Source organism: Prinia subflava, chromosome 3 (genome assembly GCF_021018805.1).
Source record: "Prinia subflava isolate CZ2003 ecotype Zambia chromosome 3, Cam_Psub_1.2, whole genome shotgun sequence".
NCBI lineage: Eukaryota > Metazoa > Chordata > Aves > Passeriformes > Cisticolidae > Prinia > Prinia subflava.
Genome location: NC_086249.1, coordinates 79,758,841 through 79,778,452, shown reverse-complemented (window position 1 = coordinate 79,778,452; position 19,612 = coordinate 79,758,841). Strand labels below are relative to the sequence as shown.

Below are 19,612 nucleotides of genomic sequence, written 5' to 3'. Positions count from 1 at the left end.
TAAATGGACTCAAAGTGAGGTCTGGTCTTGGTGGACAACCAGCAAGTACTAGCCTGATTGCCTGAAGTTCAGTGAATAAGGAAATCACAGCAGAACTTTTTATGATATAGCAAAACCACAATGTGAATATAACAACTGACAAGTTCAGGGCTGGTATAAAGAATATGAACTGCAGAGGAGTGAATGGATGCCTCAAATACTGACAGAAGCAGCTGAGAATGGGGTGTGCTTCCAAAACACTATAGGCTTTATTTGGATATGCCTATTAAATATTTATATGTCAAACGTTAAAAAAGGGTCAAAACCCCAAATATTCTTTAATTTAGTGACTTTTATTCAAGTTGCTCCCATATATTAGTGATCAGAGCACAATTTCCTTTTGATTTTAATGCATTAAAAGCATTTCTACTTATTTGAAATTGAGAAAATATTTTCCACAATAATTTGCTGAGTGCTAGCAGTTACAACCATTCACTTTGAATAGAAATAAATCCACCAATTGCCATTTATCTAATGCCTGTAATTGTCTGGTCTCGTTTGCTAAGATGACTTGGAATCATGAGTCCATTACAACAGGCAATCACTCCCTTCTCCAAAGAATTATCTTCCTGCTTAACTCTAATGGAGTCGTAGTTTAGCTTTGCACTTGAAAGAAATCACTGAGAAATCACTGGATTGATTGGTTGGATCCAATCCTGCTGAGAGAAATATGACAACAAGCATTACTAGTCCTGTTCAGTAAATCTTTCTTGCTCTTTTATCAATGATTATTTCTGTGTTTCATCCTTTGTACACTTTACCCTTTCCTTTGTGTTTGGTGGTATCTTCAATACAGACAGCATGTATTGCTTTTCATTGGAAAGAAATATCTTGAGTTTTCCTCTTTCCCCCCTCCTTTGCTGATTTTTAAAAGGTGTTTATTTTGTGCTTTAAAGGTGGTCTTAATTCCTAACTCTATCTGGTGACTTAATGTGCATCACTGAGTGTTACTAAATTTTTCTGCAATGTTTTAATATGCCTATCCATGCAACCAACAAACTCCCAGTGGCATAAAGAGCGCAAAGAATTCCCTTCTGCATCTCAATGATACCAGCCCAGTAGGAAAACATCCCTGAACGCTCACTTCTCATTTTCCATATGTTATGCAGGACCCCTTTGCATTCTGGAAGGCAGGCTCGCCCTGGCAAATTCAGCTTCCTGACTTGGCTGTCTCTGTATCAGTGGATTTATTCTGCCACCTTCGGGAATCGGAATAAGAAATGTCAGCACTAGATGGAGCTCCTGTACAGCAACATCTCGGGAGAAATCTTGGGGCTCATGTGCGTGAGAAAAGCAGAAATGGATGTGCAGTGCTGGCGTGGCAGGAGGACGCTCTCAGGGCAGTCAGGTTCACTGCCGCATCCCCATGCCCACGCCATCCTGCAGGGGCCCCATCCCCTGCCAGGACTGCTCCTTTTGAAACGCAGGGGCATCCCCAGGACTGTCCTTCACGCTAAGGATGTGCACAGCTGGAAAACAGAAGTCTCAGGAGGGTTCTGTATGTGGGACATGGCACCAAATAAGCTAAGAGGTGAAATGACAGCATTAGCATCTGCTAGCCAACGAGCCAAGCATCCACCAGAGCACATAGCCAATGTCCTTCCAATGAGCTCCTCCTTTTTGATTGAATCCAACAGCTTGTTTTTAATAATAAGAGTATATTTCTAGAGGTTTTCTATAATCTGGGGGATTTCTTTGGCACTAAGCATTCCTCAGGGTGGAACACACTACAAATGCTAACTCTTCTGAGTCAAGTTTTTCATAATATCTAGTAGTCAAATTGGTTTTTATTCTAATTAGATATTAACTGGTCAATAAAGAGTCATATCTGATACTATGAATACAGTCTCAAAATATGATGACTTTACACTGCCTTTGAGCCAGGAGTTTCTTGTGCAGTTTTACATCTCCACAATCTCTCATGGTGTGGAGGTGAGATGAAACACCAGAGAAGGCTTCTCCTGTCTTTGTCCAAGATCACTGTGGTGGCTGAAGGATGTGCAACGAGGAAAAGCAGTATTCCCCATTCCTTAATCCATTCCTTCACCCCTCCAAAGGACCTCAAAGAGATCTTTTGCTACATCCTTTAAAAAATTAAATATAACCAGTGCAGACAGTACAGTTTCACCCAACCAATAAGTCTAATCTGCAGCACTGGATAGATGTGTGGACATTGCACAGAAAGAACAGTAGTGCAGGTATGACATGTTGGGGCAGGCATGGCTATCATGGAGGGAAGCCATACCTTACTTAATTCATCAGAGGTCCTTGACAGCGCCGTGCGGACAGGGATGATGCCTACTGGGATAAAACCTACTTGGTTTTTAAAATAACATTGACTAGCCCAAAGGCTTTTAAAGTCAGTAAGCTGTCATGCAATAACAAATATTCATGGGAATAAATAATTAAATAGAGGTAAGAAATAAAAAACAGGAGAAAAAAATTAGTTTTCTTAGTGGAAGTTGGGGACAGGAAAGTTCCCTATGGATCTGTGCTAGGCCCTGGGCTATTTATCACATTAATAAATGATCTGGAAAAGATGGGGAAAAGTGGTAAGTTTTCTGATCATACTGCACTCAAAATCAACAAAATCTGACTGTGAAGTACTGCAGCACCACCACGTGAAACAGAGCCATTGAGCAGGTGAGAGGTAATACTGATGTAAACAGCCACATGTGGAGGAAAACAGACCTGGCTTTAAATACACAGCAATTGTTTCTGACCTACTGCTCTGCAAGGACAGTTATGACAGAGAACTTTACACAAACCACTTCCACTAAGCAGCAATGCTCAGCAGCATTTAGAAAAGCAAACATCAGGACTTACTAGAAAAGGAAAACAGAGAAAAGAAAGAAAAAAAAGTGGACAGGGAAAAATTATTTACTGCTCCCTACAATAGGTAGATTTTCAAATCAAATCATCAGGTTGCAGACTCAGAATAAACAAACTGAAGGTTTGAGAAGGTACTTCTCTTTGTATAGTACACAGTTAATAAGTGGAATCCATTGATATATTATATTGTGCATACCAAAATTTTGCAGGTTTCCTGAGAGCAAGTGGAATGGGATATAAATGCAAGAAGACCTATTAGATTCAAAACTACTTCTTCAGGAAAGACAGGTGTCCCTACACCACAAATTACAGGCTGTGGTACTTTGTATTGGGAAAATATCACTGGATGCTGAAAATTATCCCAGCTTTAGGTTTAATGTTCTAGAAGAAAAGCTAGGAAAAATACTTTGAATGGCATATACTTGATATCTATACTTTGCAAGGCACAACTTAGCTATTGAAATGATAAGAAAAAACAATTACAGCACAGTGAGAGGTTAATACCTTCTTGTATTTGATATCAGTATTTCTTTTCCAGAGGTCTGAGTGCCCACAACTCTAGAAAAGATATTAACTTGTAAAACTCCTACTCATTCTCAAATTCCTTGTTAAACACCCCTTGGTGCACTGACCAATAGAGAAAAACTGTTCCATGAAACAAACCAGATGGTGATATGTCTACTGCTCTTATCTCAAAGTATATTAAGCTAAGGCTTTGTCTTGCCTCATAACCTGCTTTCTGCCCATTAGAAAAAGTCTATTTAAATCCAGACTGGCATATTTATCTGGCAGCCTTTCATCCTACTCCTGTGGTATGGTCTTTGCCTCTCTCAAGGATATTAAATAGAAACACATTTTCAGTTTTAAGAAGTACACATAGTAAAGCAATCCTCAATAAACTCATGCAGCCACTGCTGGACCTTGGCCCATCTTGCACTGCCGCATGTTTTTTTTTTCTGAAAATTGAGCAGTTTAAAAACAGAGCAAAATGTCAAAGTTTGGATACATTAGGGCAAACTGCTGTGATTTTTTACCAAGATTTGCACAGAGAAGAGTTACTTGGTGCACCACAGTCAGTGTACAGAACATACAGATCATATACTCACAAATGCCATGTACATACTCCATGCTTTCACTGAGAGGCAGCATTTGTAGCTTGTCATCACTGCCATATTTTCTCCTACCCTAGAACTCTTTCTAATCAGCTCCTGCTGAACTCTCAGTGAGGCAGACAGATCAGTCACAGGGATGGCCACCAGCCTCCCAGAGAGTGCTTGCTCTGCTGCCAGCAGTGACGGGGACAGCAGTGCCCACCCTGCCCTGCCGTGGGCTGCCTGCGGCGCAGCGCCCCAACAGCTCGCCTGATTTCATCAGGGTGATTAAACAGGCTGTCTAAAGAGGTCCCCTGGTAACTCCAGGGGGGTCATGCAGGGGGTGAATGCAGAATACAAATAACCCCAAAACTCTAAATCTGGCAAACAATAATGCTTCAGTGTGCACACGCACATAAGGATTAAGTCTAACCATTGCACGTCCTAAAATTCTCATAAGGTCAAGTTGAACAGGATTATCTGTGGTTTTGTAAAATTCATGCCATTTCTTAGCTGAAAGAAAATCTTGCCAGATGTTAATGTGCTGTTCCAGTACTCAGAGGTCTGTGCTAGACTCAGACAACATTTAGATATTAAGCAATAAAATGCCACGTATGTGAATTAACTAATGGTTTTGAATTTTAGAAATTACCAAAGTCCTCACCTAAGCAAAGTTTTACATTGCTGTGGATTTGTAATGATTTACTCCTTATGATTTTTTTTACAATCAAGTCTTCTTTTTGATACCTTGTTTTATGATAGTCACTTTGTCCTGCACAAATTTCTACTGTTACAAATCTCTACAAAAATAAGTCAACATAAAGAAGTTTCCTTCTTGTGATTCATCTGAAGCCTGTTGATTCCTTCTTGCCATAGTTATCTACTATTTCTGCTCTTAGTTGCATTAGTGAAACCAATAGAAACAACAAAAATAGGAGCAGGGGAAAGAAACATTAGAAGATATAACTGAAAAACAACACTAGAAAATTAGCAGGTGTTGAATGTCTGCCTCTAATAAAACACTGTGAAATAGAAATGTGTAAAATTGCCAGCTTAGCCCAGTGAGTCACTAGCCACTGCTTTGTGGCTGCTATACTTTCTTAAGGAGCAGCAGAAGTTTGAATCTGGCCACAGGATGAGACCATCCTTCCATCATATTGGCATCTTCTGTGAAATAGGCTTAAGAAACTACAAACAGGAGAAGTAACATAATTTTACAACATGCTGGGAAGGTTTGTTGGCTGAAATAGCCCAGAGCAATTGAGCCTGCTGCTGATAGCTGGCAGGAGAAACCTTCAGCTGGAGCAGATGAAGTCTGGCACAGTGGCAGAAAAGATGACTTTGACCAGGTGACTTTGATTAGAGGCACTGCCATGCAGACCACGGAGAGGTGCCTGGGGAGTCCAGCAGCTGCAGGAACCTGAGGTTTCACCTGTGGATGGGATGATCCCCTGACTGCATCCCCTGATCCTCACTGGATCATCAGCACAGCATGGAGGGGAGAGAGGGGCAACCAGGTCCCAGCTGCTCAGGAGGGAAAGCACAGTGACATCTGACAGAAATGGGATGGGGGGATGTCATGGGGATGAAATGCCTACTCGGAGTGATGCTCCCTTGCATTTGCTGTCTGCAGATTCTGAATGTTCCTCCTGCCTGTATCAATTACAGGAAAGTCTACAGCAGACAGAGGTCATTTTGAGTTAGTTTTAAAAAACCCCAAACAACCCATAACAAAACCAAATCCACAAATCTCCCAGTATTGGGAGGCATTTGGATTACTTAAAAAGTGAATCATATTAGCTGAGAAAACCACAGAAGCAATTAAGTGGTCTGCGAATCAGTAGAGGCTGTAGTTTATTTACATTACTGAACCTTCAGTTTCAAAAGCAGTTTCTCAGCTAGTGTTGATATGTAGAAAATCACAGATGCAAACAGAATAGTTTTAGCTTTCAAAGAAACTTATTTTTCTTTTTTAGTGTCATAATTTAACAAAATTATTTTCTCACTTAATACACTTTTTAAATTAGAAATGTAGCAGAAACACTAATATTAAAAAGCCCCAAGCAAAAGGAAAAAGAATACAAGCTCTAATGATTACTTTTAAGTATGAAGTTTTGCCACAGCTGAGGGGAAAAAAGAAATTTATAGTTATTGTGCCATTCTTTGGAACTATGTCAATGTTCTATATCCTTTTTATCACTGAAAATCTGTAAGTCTCATTTGCTTACTGGATTGGAATACTCTGCTTAAACGCTTCCTAAAAAGAAAAAGACATAGAAATTAAAGGTCGTGAGTTCAGACACTGTCACTAGGTACATAACTTGGGTGTGAACTGCCAAAGGTAATATCCTCTCTCTGGCATACTTCAGAGGCTACTGAAGCTTAAAAGTTTTCCAAAAGATACCAAATTCTGTTCAGATGTGTCAGTATGTGGACGGTCTTAACAGTTCCTAGAGATTATTAAACACATAGTTAATATGATTTAAAAGACTTTCATAAACACAGTCCACTGCTCTTTAATTTTTTTGTTTGTTTGTTTGTCTGGGTTAATGCCATGACCCAGGATTAGGGAAAAGGGCCTGGAAATGTCAACGATTAAACTTGAACTCTGGCAGAAAATGCTGTTGCATCATCTCCAGCAGCGCTTATAACCGTGACCTTTTAGACTCAATTCACCATCAGGGTAATTCTGCAAGAAATCCAACATGGTCTTTGCCTTTAAACTCCTATTCAAGGTGTCCATGTGAGCTGATGTTGTTTGTGTATTCCTTTGCATAAAACCTCCAGCATTCTGCAATGTGGGGCCATAACACAGAACCAAAAGGATGCAACTGTGCTGCAGACCTGGCTGCCCAGTTGGAAAGGATCAAATATTGGCAGAAACCTCTAGTCACTTGCACATGCACAGAACCAGACCTTGGGCATGGGCAGAACATTTTTTTTGCATGGACAGATGACATCTGTACACTGAGATGCCAAAGGGGTGATCGATTTCCTAATAAAATTCTTCTGTTCTTCTGTCCCTCTTTTTGGGGACACACACACACAAGCTGTTGTCCATCCTTCACTGTCACTATTCCTGCATGTTTTTTGCTGTTTTCTTTTGTACAGGCATTAGGAAAACAGACTCTAGATTCTAGATCATACAACAAAGCATGCCAGAAAACATTAACGATGGCAGCTAAGGTAAAGAATGTACATGTAGCTGCTGGTGCAAACTGAGTGGACCTGTGGATGCTTTCAGAGCATTCTCCTGCTCCTGTTTGAGCCATTGCTTGAATTTCTGCAGTGATGAAAGATGAGAGAGCAGAGGAGGAGGGAAGTGTGGGGGTTCTGGTACACTCCACAGTCTCACTGCACTCTGGTGGGGAGATAGGCCCCAGCTGGAGCTACCCAGAGCAGGGAGAGGAGAAAAAACCACGGCTGCTGCTGCTGCAGACACCTACTGCACACCACAAGCTCTTAACACCCTTAGCATCAACACCTACAATGTGTAACACCTTATAAATGGGTAAATTGAATGACACTGTCCTGCTTTTCAGCTAGGGTAGAGGTAATTTCTTTTCAGTAGCTCTCATAGTACTATGTTTTCTTTTCAGATTGAGACTGTTGTTGATAACACACTGATATTTTGGGGGTTTTGCTAAATCATGTTTATCCTAGATCAAGGACTTTTTTTTCATTATCTCATGGTCTGCCAGTGAGGAGCTACACAAAAGAAACTGTGTACTTTCGTACACAAAATTTTAAATTAGAAATGTAGCAGAAACACTAATATAAAAAAGCAAAAGGTAAAAGAATACAACACCTAATGTATAGCAGGCTAACTTCAGTTTCTCTAAAGAAGAGATGCCAAAAGAGGAATTTGGATTACATATCTTCTTAATAACTACTTTTGTATTTTTGTTTACTATAAAATCAAATGCCTATAAGGTGCTGAAATTACATAAAAAAATTCAGGCCGAACTGTCAATCGTTACACTGTATTAAAGTAACTAAAGCCCTCTAGGTCGTGACAGCATTTCTCCTTTTTTTTTTTTTCATAAAGGGACTGTAAACATTTTTTACTTAATCCCATGAGCCAGGCACTCGTTTTTCCCCCTTCTGTTGGAACCAGCAGATTATTTCTGATACTGACCAACTACTGAGGAAAGCTTGTATGGGTCACAATGACTGCAGGCATAACAGAGTCTAGGCACTTCAAAAAGAGAATGTTTTCAGGGTCTGTTGCAGAACTGTTCTCCTAAGCATTACTGATTAGTTGTGTTTGCTACCAGCTTTATTTATAGAAATATCACCTTTAATTGCACTCCAAGCCCACTGGAAAAAGAGGCAATCAATGATCAGTGGGCAGGTGAGGAGCTGCTAAGAGTGTTTTTGCACTGAGAGATGAGTACTTGCCACATCAAAGCTCAGAAAACATCAGATGAGTTCTTGCAGGATCAAGTCAAGTGAGATTATATCTTTTTTGGGGAAAAAAAATTGTATCTTTCCACAGAAGAGTGATTTATTACATCTGAGACCTCAACTGCATCCCATGAACAGAGAGTTTCCAGCATGCTGGAAGTCTATACTCTAAATGTGAGTACCTTAGTTTAATGCTGTGAGTCTAAGACACATTATATAAAATCAAGGTAAAATACAATGATGAAAATTATTTGTTTAAGGTCATGAGACAGCTGAATTTTAAAGCAAAATCATGAGCAGCTCCATTTCTCATTCATTGCATTCTCTGGCAGTTTACAAGGGAATAAATCAATAACTGCTTTAATATGACTGAAAAAAAATCTACACATAGAGTACAGGGTTTCTAAAAATATTAAAGTCCTCATTTAAGTATGACTTTGAGTTATCAGTGGACATTAGGGCACCTCTACATGCCTTACTTCAGTTCAGACAGGACTGTAGCCCTGTGCTGCAGCCAGGACTGACAGGATGCTGTGTGGGAAGACATTCGTCGAGTCACATGGCTTTCGTGTGACATTGGCATCTCTGGCTCCTCTAGAACAGTGATGTTCTTTTACATAGCACTAATCAGGATTCATTTTTTACAATGAAATACTGGAAACAACTTCTCAGACAAGCTGCCAGGTATTTTGACCACCATGAGGGTTAAGAAGGAGAAAACAACCAGCAGACACCTGAAAACAAGAGCTAACAGTTCAACAGGCAAAAATTTCCCTGCTGGTAATGTGCCTTGGAACTTTTCCAGCATTAGAATCTAGTGTTGGATTTCTGGAGCCAGAGAGCTTTGTCTTTCTCATATGTATCAATCTATTTACTATTTAATCCTGATATGACATGGCATAGAGTGGTGACTGTAAGAATGAACTGCAGAAGCCATCTGAGCTCAAATTCTGCCAGTCCTACATGTCTGGGAAGTTCACATTAGTGCAAGTATCTTGGGAAAAGACAATTTTTTTCTGCAAGTTTTCATCTGTCCAAAGATTTGAAATGTTTAATAAGGCACTGTGGAAAGATTACATTGAGATGGTCAAAACTGGAAAACAAACTTAATCTTAGGATGGCACATCCTGTGTATGTGGTGTCTATGGGAGAGGCTTAAAAATAATATATTTTTCTTAAATGAAAATCTAATGTTTAATAATTTCATGATATATTTAGCCATCCTTTTTTCACCTTGCCTGCAAAGTTTACTGAGAGTTCAGCTGTGAAAATAGATCCTGTCCCTGTGTCACTTCCCATGTTTGCTTAAATGTATAACCATGAGCCTGTCAAACCATGACAAAGTGGTGGGTAATGGCAGCAAATTTTAAAAATCCATCCATTTTCCCAACTCAGTGACGTGCAATTTCCACTGCAGTGATCTGCTTAACAGAGATGCAATCAAGGAGGAGCACCAGCGTAAAATCATTTACTCTGGGGACAGACCATGCCATTTCTCCTCTAACTCCATTCCTGGTGCTTCCCTAGATCAAGACCCAACAGCTCATACTTCCATAGCAGATCTCACGATATTTAAATTTCTCCTTAAAATCCCCATTATATGTTTATTGATCAGTACCTGCACTTTCCATTAGCTTCCAAACCTTGTGCTTTCCATGTATGGTTTGAAATCACAAAGCAGATATAGGGATAGCAGCAAGTAATTAAACTAAAAACTACACTTTGTCCATAATTTTTCTCCACCGTGCCCATGGCAAAGCCCTGTTGCTGGTTCTTGGGTCATGGTTTTTCAGTGCCGGGGGCAGGCAATGGATTGCCTGGTAAGTAGCTTACTTGATTTCCTGCTAAGTGACAACATTGCTCTGTCAATGCTGCTGGGATAGGAATCAGATCTGCTTTCCAGATCATCTCCCAGGCATGTGATTTTAAAAGAAGGAAAAAAAAAAAAGTGATCTCTCTCTCACCTTGCATTGACACTTGAAACAAAATTTTCTCATTTGAAACAAAACTTGCCGCTTTCACTCCCTCAGGTTTCACCCAAGCCACAGACGTGAAGGATAACACCTTCCCTCTCCATTTGGTGTAAAACACAAAGGAGGCTTTCACCATATCATAAAACAAATGGGAGGGGGAAAATGACGTTTTAAAATACAGTCCTTTCAGAAGACTTGCAAGAATGAACTGTATTTATAAATATTTTAACAGTTTGAATCTGGCTTAGGTGTATCTTACACATCATGAAATAATCACCAAGTCACGAAGATTAATTGTCCACTTGAAGTTTCTTCATCGTGATTTAGAAAAATACTGCAGTTAGAAAAATAAAAGGTACATACCTTCATTTAGTACAAGGAAGTGCAGTTCTAGTGGGGCCAGTGAACTTAGAGCATCACAGAATCAACAAGGTTGTAAGAGATCTTCAGGGCCATCTAGTCCAACCAGCAACCCAGCACCACAGTAATTACCCCAAAACCATATCCCCAAACATTTAACATCATTAACACTTCATATCATTAACACTTAACATCATTAACAGTATTTTCCTATACTGTTGTTTATCCTAGGAAGATCATCTATCTCATGACAAAAAAATGCTCAGATAAGAATATTGAAGCATTTATTCTTATCAGCCTCGATGCTGAACTTCAGTTCATCCTTATTGCCTTTCCTATCACATGTCTCTATGCTGGATCTTGAGCATTAGGGCCCTTTCTCTTATCTTTTATGGGCCATGACATGAGGTACCGAGAAGGGAAAGCTGATTTTCTAGCTAATAAATGTATGAGATGTTTTCAGGAATAGCTAAAGGATGAATAATGATATTTATCAGCAGATAAAATTTGTTTGTAAAGTCATATAAATGTTAGGCAACCTGTTATTTGCTTTTACTTATGCTATATCCCAATCAACATTTTTTAATTAAAACTCTGCAAGCAAACTTCTTCATTATGCCCTTTACACACACTAATGAAAGAAAAAATGTGAGGGCTTCAAGACTTTCACATGAGCTATGCACAGTTTAATTACTACCTGCATTTAGGCACCCCCAGCTTCCCAGGACACCCCACTGACAGTGCCAACATCACTCAGAGGAGCTGAGGTCACCTTTGGCATTCGGGGTTTTGCTGTTTGGTTTGCTTAAGTGTTCCTTGATGATCTAACGGATTTAAAGAATTATAGCAGAAACTATCACATGAAAACAGATCAAAATAGCACAGAAATCTGCACTCCTGCCATGCATTCCATTCATATAGACCTGACTTTGAAGAATTATCCCACAAACAGAACACTCTGGGAGAAACTCACCCCTCTGCAGGTTTAATTCCACAGTCAGTGAATGGGATGGTAACTCTTATGTACCCAGACAGAAGCCAGCAGGCTCAAAAGGTCATTTTTAACCTACTTTTATTCCTAAGCCCTTGAACGCCCACCTCTTTTTCCCCCTCTCTTCAAATGTCATTCTCCCCTCCCACTGGTAAAAAATAAAAAGAAGGCTCAAAGTATGGAGGAAAAAAAAACAGTTCTAACTTTTTCTGCTTGGAAAACTACTTACAAAAAGATTAGAATTCATAAAACACACAAAAATGGAAATGAAACCTGGAAGAAGACATGCCATTCTGCTCTGCACAGACCCAACTGAAAACAATCTACCAAAACAAGCCAAGGTATTGTTGACCATAGGGTCTATTCTTTTGATAGCCAAAGTAAGTGCTCTTATATTACACAGCATTACTAACTTTCTGATGCTTCAGTTTCCCAGAGGAAACTGCCAGGATGAGTTAACAGTCATGAGTGGAGCTCACATTTGAGGAAGGCATAGGTACCAGAGACCACACCATTGGAAGCAGCAGAGTTTATAATTCAGGTAGAGAACGTGTGTTTGAATCCACCACCTGATTTTACATCAAGAGCTGTGGGAGCATTTCTTGGGTCAAAGGACCTACACAACCTGCTGCAATCCAGGGTGGGAGAAGAGCCAGGAACGTGTTTGTCCTGTCCTCATGGGCTGGAGGCACCAAAGCAAGGATGCAGGGCAAGAGGGAGCTGCGCCAAGGCCCCTGGTCTGGGTTAGATAGGGATCACATCTAGACATGCACCCACAGGCCAGTTCATGCTTTAGTGGATCTTTTTATGAATGTAGGAATAAATGAAGAAAGGGTCACTGCTTGGTGATGCAACAGGCATCTTCAAGCAACAGGCCTCATCCTTGGAGGCATGAAGGCTGCCCTCTGACTGTTCACTGTCCTTTATCTTCTTCTAATAATTAAAAAAATCCAGTTACAATACTTATATCTAGCAAAATATATCTTATACTTTGCACTATATCTAATGCAAAAGATGGTTGCAAAAAAATTTTGTCTGGACAGGGGAAGAACTCTGAATACTTTTCCCATCACTTCTGACAAATCTATTCCTGCAACTTAATTTTCTACTGAAACTGCAAGCATGCAATTCTAAAATCAAGATTTTGCTTTGCAGAACAGAAATCATCTAATGATGAGAACTCACTCTCTGGGACATGAGGAATTCATATTATAGATTGAGAGATAATTAAAAATGGTAAACAGATTACTTTCAGGAGGCTTTGTTCATGACAGAAACTGCACTGAGGGACCTGTAGTTCAGCAATGGCACTGATTTTCCTGAAAAAGAGGAAAGTATTATATATGTCCATACACTTAAACTTTCTCCAGTGCCTTGCCATTTTCAGATTCCATTTTCAGCTCTTAAGAAATAAGTAATTTTGAAGAATGGTATACGTTAGGAAATATTTATTAGATCTCTGCTACTCTGTCATAAAGTCTTTTTTAAAATGATTCAAATTATGGAGGTCACTTGTGCTTGACCAAAACGAGGGAATAAAAGTATCCTTCTGTTCACCACAGAAGAGCATTTATCTCCCTAATCATGTTGCTTCATGCACCAGTGTTAAAAAGAAGAATAGTGAAGAATCACCTTTGAGCTCTTACCAAAGCAGGAATTGACAAAGCCATACCACCTACAAGCGTGGTCCCCTCCAATCCATTTGCCACGGATGTTGGATGCAAAGCTGAGGGTAGTGCCCGAGATGCACACTAGCATGTCACTGATGCTGATGTTCAGGAGAAGCATGTTGACTGGGTTACGAAGGGCTTTAAACTTGCAGAAGAGGATGAGGACAACCAAGTTGTTCAAGAAACCAAAAACCAAGATTAATCCAAGAAAAACAGCCACTACTGTGTGCCCGCTTCGTGAGAGTCCAGCCCTTGGCTCAACAGGATCTGCAGGTGCACCAAAGCTCAGGTTATATATCCAAGTGTGGTTCATTTTGGACTTTGTCATGGATCAGTGAGGGCAGAGATGCTGGGTGCCCTTTTCTGAAGTACTCCAGCAGTTTCCCAGAAGTCATTCTACCACAGATTAAATCATCTCAGGAGCCCGCTGATCTTTGCTCAGATGAGATATCTCTTATGCAGGTGTGCAGGTTATGCAGGTGTGAAACAGCAGCACAGGACTATTTTCCTGTACTGTGTCTTTCCAGGGGTCTGCTCTGCAGCATCTCCAGGGCAGCAGAACCAAGTGAACAATCACGTCAAATTCATCTTTCTTGTTTAAACCTAGGAAAATATTAGATGATTTTTTTGATGCTCAGAATGGAAGGTATCTTAAAAAGATGCTTCAGCAGGGTCTCCTCCTTCGAGCAAATGGAGCCCTATCAATGGCAGCTACCCTCTTTGCCTCTGACAATAGGTGCCTTTCTGAAAATACAGAAAAAACCAATGGTTAAAACTGAACAACTCTTTCCATACAAAGACCAAAAAATAGGTACATAATGTACTAGCAGTTCCTCCTATTTTGAACTGTAATAAATATATCTCATTCTTTTCAGTTTTCACTCTGATTTTTAACAGAAACATCAGTTTGTTTACATTTCCTTGGATGTTTTAACCAATTTTTCCCTAGCTCACAGTTTTCCTAGCAAAGTTCCTCACGCAAGAAAATGCATGGACAAACACATCTTTTGCATCAGCTTCCCAGAGGAAGAACTCTATCTTCCTCCACACTAAGTCAATCTACACCAAGTGAAGTTTCATTTTTGGCTTGACCTTAATTAAAATGATGACAAATTTAGGAGGAGAAGGTATTTCTTTACCCAGAAAGAAAGATATCAAATGCAGTCCCTCAAGCACACAAAGGTTTGCATATTTGTGATAACAATATCTCTCCTCCCCCATTTACCAGTGAACAGATGTCTTCCTTTATTATTTATAAAGCAGACAGACACCCAAAGCCTCACATCTATCACAGGCGTAAATTCTACCCACATGCAGTGAATACATTGTTTGTGTATTTTGTGAAACAAAAGTGTTTAATGTGGATTCATAACTACATAGCCTACCTTCTCTGTGGTTGCAGGAAAATTCTGCACAATTTTCCATTTAAATGGAAATGTTTGTGCGTGTGTATGTATATATATATATATATGTATATATATATGTATATATATGAATTTCCACTCCTCAGTGCAAAATGCATGATACCCATAGCTTGCTGGACTAAAAAATACAAAAGTTTCTATTTCATGTGTCAAGCATTTAGAATAAGTACTTTGTCTTTCTATTTCTCTACTTTCACAAACTTACTGTGCTAAGGGTTGCAGTGATTTCAAAGTCTAACATATACAGACTGTATTAAGGTTTTTTTCTGGTCAGTAAATTATGAACACTTCACAGACCTTCTACTGTTTGGTCATTGAGAATCTGAAATATTGATACTTTCTTATTTTTTCCTCCTCCTTTAGGAAGTACATGGTAATTTATGTTGGAAAAGGTCCCAGGTAACATATCTAAGAGAAAGAACTTTTTAAGTCCTCTTCCTACAATTCTGGAAAAAAAAATCTTCTACCCAATTCTGGTCGCAGGTTATAGGAGGAAACTAACTGGGTCAAACCATGAATATATGCTAAATTGACTTGCAATAGTGTTTAAAAAAACAGAGTTAAAATTTAGTGGAACGAAACCCAAATCTTAAAAATACTCTTCTGAGCATTTCTCCTGTAAGGACAGGCAGAGGTAGGTGGGGTTGCTCAGCCTGGAGAAGAGCTCTGGAGAGACCTTGTTGCAGTCTTTCAGTACTTAAAGGGGACTTTGGAAAAATGGAGCAAAACTTCTTAGCAGAGGCTGTAGCAAAGGAGTAAGGGTTTTAAACTAAAGGAGGGTCAATTTGGGGTCAATAATGAAGAGGGTTTTTTACAACAAGACTGGTGAAACTCTGGAACAGGTTGCCCAGAGAGGTGTTAGATGCTCACCCCTGGAAGGGTACAAGGTGAGGTTGGACAACCTGAACAACCTGATTGAGTTGAAGATGTCCTTGCTTATTGCAGGAGGGTTGGACTAGATGACCTTTAAATGTCTGTTCCAACACAAATTATCCTATGATTAAAAATATAGCTCAAAATATAAATAATAACTTGTAGATCTATTATACAGTTATCCTGCATTCTTAAAAACACATCAAGAGTTCGTACTTACAGTCCTTATAAAAGGACATTTACTCCCTGGATGGGACTCAGCTGACCAGAATTCAGCAGTGTTACCCCAGGTGTGCAGGCACAGCCCGGTGCCCAGGCCATTTCCCCACTGACCACCACTCACACTGCTTTAGCTGGGCAAGTTCTGCCCTGGTGTGTTGGGAAATGACAGCTTAATGCACAGGCAGGACGAGCAGGTCCTGAAAGTTCAGTGTAAGCCACATTTTCAAATGTTAGTATCCACACTGTGAAGGACAAGCCATGTGGCTACTTGACGTCAAAAGAGGACAAACACGATGCACACAGATGAGCTTCAAGAAGATTTGGGTGAATTTAAGAGACAGAGGTCTGCAGAGGATGACATCTGAAGGTCTGGACTATGTGGGAGTAAGTCTCTTTCTAAGACTTACGTATAAAGTGCTCATGTATAAAAGGTCTAAGTTTTTACACTTATGGATGAGGTAAAAACTGAATTCAGATTTCAAAAAAGCTTCTAAACTCTCATAACTAATCCCTTGAAGAATAGGTCCAAGTTTACCTAATGTTAACATTTAACTGAATAATGCACATTATTGTTAAAAAACACTTGTACAGGAGCTTTTCTGCTCAAAGGTTCACTTGATTTTCTTTTTTTTTTTGTCCTCCAGAGAGTTAGCTTGGTTTAATAAAGATTACTCTATTAACCCTGTCTTACAGGTGACACTGCACTCCCCAGGGCTCCATGAGCTAGAAGTACAGCCTCAACCCTCCCAACTCCCAGCAAACTCAGGAGCTTGCAGGATTGCCAATTCTGCTTCTCAAAAATATTAAAAAACCCCAAAACAATGAAACCTACGATTCCATCCACAGCAAGCAAATGTGCATCCAGTTTGTCCCCTTGAATCTGTCAGAGCTGACATGGAATGGAAAACATACCCAAAGTGATACAAAACATAAGCCAGGTGAAACGGCCAAAAGTTCATTTAACGTCACCAGCTATTAAATGCTGCATCTGTTAACTGGTTCTGACAGTAAAAGTCTGAAGATACAGCAAAACAGACACCCATCAGTGCTTGTATTTTCTCTGAAGTAGTCTGTTGGAAAAAAAATAAGGTTTCAGAAGATGTTAGATCAGCTTCTGGGAACACAGGGTTTAATACTGAGAGTGAGAGGCTTCTTTTCGCACTTGACACCACACATTAGTTTGAGCAGTGAAGCTGGTTTATTTCCTTTCTCACTTTGCTCCCAAATAACTTATTGAACACATTGGCTTCACGGGTTTCCAGCTGGGAGATTCTTTACCACCTTCTCTTGCAGGTTGTGCAACATGCCAAAGATGATGGTTAATTCACTTTAAATATTTAAAACGTGAAGAAAATGCATAAAATAAATGAAAACAACCTTCATATTACTAAAAAAACCTTACCGTTTTCCATTGTATCTACATTATTCTCTTGGAATATAAAGGAGTTATAAAACCCCCTCATATTTACATATCCACACACCCTAAATGAACTTGTTGTTCAGTTCAAATAAAAATCAGGTTTAAAATAGTTGTTTTCCTTCATTTAAGAACTTGTATTTCTAATGAAAAGTTAAATTAAAAAACAAACAAACAAACAAAAAACCATCAAAACCAACCCCCTTACATAACATTCCAAAGACAATTCTCGATGAAATTTTACGAAGGAACAAGCACTTTTTTGACCTGCTGACAGAATTATGGCAGGAATACTGTATTTTTAAGTTGACATACATTTAACCTCATCTTCCAAATAAGAAACTGAATTGTTTTTAACAGAAAACATCCAAAAACACAGGTATCAGCTGAAACAATTCTTTTAAAACACAGCTGAAAGACGAGGGTCTTCACGGGACTTCACAGCACTGAAGTCAGAATTCCCACCTGTTCTGGACTATTTTTTCCATGCTCCAAGCCACACTGCAAGATTTCAAGAGATGCAGAGAGAGGTCTTTAGAGCTAAGCTACAAGACTGAGAGGAGGTTCTACCGTTCAGAAGTTCGGGTGTCTCCCAGCTCCCAAAACCTCCTGCCTGTGGAAGAATCTCTTGTATGCAGATCGACAGACTTACTTCACATTTGTGACACAGACACAGAAATGAGAACAACTTAAGTACAGAACACGTGATGGAGTTCACGCTTTTGAACGCTGTATTATTTACTCAAGGGGAAAATCTAAGTGTGGTAAACCCTTGCTTTTGGGAAAAAAACAAAACAAAACAAAACAAAGCTGCTTTGGTTAAGTATATTTAAAATTAAGGCAACGCCTCTGACGTGCAAAGAGGAAGTTTAGCAGAGAAATGTCTATGCTAAGAGCAGATGAGACAGACCCATTCCTGAGCTGGGCTGAAGCCATCAGAAGGTCTCAGAGCCCGGGCCGGGACGGCGGCAGCGGCGGGGGCTGAAAGCCCCTCCCGAACACCGGGGCTCACCCCAGGCTCCCAAACACTGCACCCAGCAAGAGCCTCTGCAGCCAACCTCCGCTCAGGATTCTTCTTTCACAAACTTCTTCACACTTCTTTGGTAGGGGAGGGCGGCACAGGACACCGGAAGAAAAACCCACCTGTATCTTTCATCCACAGCAACCTAAAGGGAAAACAGCCACCCAAGTCTCCGGCAGGCACGTCCCGAGCGGCGGCAGCAGGAGCCCCGGCAGCCGGGGCGGCGGTGGCGGCAGCCGGGGCGCTCCGCTGCGCGGGATGGAGGCGGCGGGCCGCCCTTCTGCTTCTCCCCTCCCCTCCCCGGCGGGCTGCGAGGACATCCAGCTTCCAGAGGGCGGGCGAGAGTGAACAGACGGGTTTACTACTTTAAAGAAAGGGAGCGAGGCGCATCTCGTCCCGCTCCCGCCCGCGGCTCCGGCGCGGCCCCCGCAAGCTCCGCCCGGCCGGGGCGGTGCCGCAGCTGAGGATGCGGGCACCCAGCGCCCGGTCACCCAGCGGGCACCCAGCGCCCGGTCACCCGGGGGGCACCCAGCGATGCGGGCACCCAGCGGGCACCCAGCGATGCGGGCACCCGGGGGGCCCCCAGCGCCCGGGCACCCGGCGGGCACCCAGCGCCCGGGCACCCGGCGGGCACCCAGCGCCCGGGCACCCGGCGGGCACCCAGCGCCCGGGCACCCGGCGGGCACCCAGCGCCCGGGCACCCGGCGGGCACCCAGCGCCCGGGCACCCAGCGGGCACCCAGCGCCGCGCCATCCACCCGCACCCAGCCCGGCTGCCCCTCCTGAGCCGGGGGTGCTGCCCCTCCCTGCATCCCTGGTGCTGCTGCTCGCCGTCTCAGCGAGCTCGGGCTGGGCGCTTTCCACGCTGGCTGCTGGGAAACACTTTGTCTGGTTTTGTTAAACAAGTTCAGGTGTTTGTAAACACCTGCTCGGCAGCGGGCAGTTTAAAAAGGTGTCAAAACGCGGCGGGTTTCACTTGACAAAACCAAAATCAAACTCATCTTGTGTGTAATTCATCAGTCCTCAGCTTTGTCTGTGTTTTCCAGAAATCTTTACATTTTAAGCATTTACAGACTGAACAAGCACTATGATTGCTGTGTGCTGAAACCAATGTTTTCAGAAATACATCTGAAAACCAATGTATTGCAGAAATAGCATATGGCTTGGAAAACAGTGTAATTCTGTTTCTTTCTGTCACTACTACTGCCTACTACTACACTGCTCTTTGAGACATACTGCTCTGCTCTTTCTACAGAAGAAAAAGTGCCCATGGGGAATGAATTGCTGAATAAA

At 41.3% G+C, this 19,612-nt stretch overlaps 1 protein-coding gene across 1 annotated transcript in view; it reads right to left on the bottom strand.

Moving 5' to 3' along the window:
• Positions 1 to 13,722, bottom strand: part of LOC134548661 (pinopsin-like) — a 74,136-nt gene extending 60,414 nt beyond the window's left edge. Inside the window, exon 1 of the mRNA XM_063393555.1 lies at positions 13,340 to 13,722. Within this exon, the coding sequence (XP_063249625.1) occupies positions 13,340 to 13,691 (352 nt within the window). The 5' untranslated portion in view covers positions 13,692 to 13,722. The remainder of the gene's footprint in view (positions 1 to 13,339) is intronic.
• Positions 13,723 to 19,612: the final 5,890 nt, after the last annotated feature.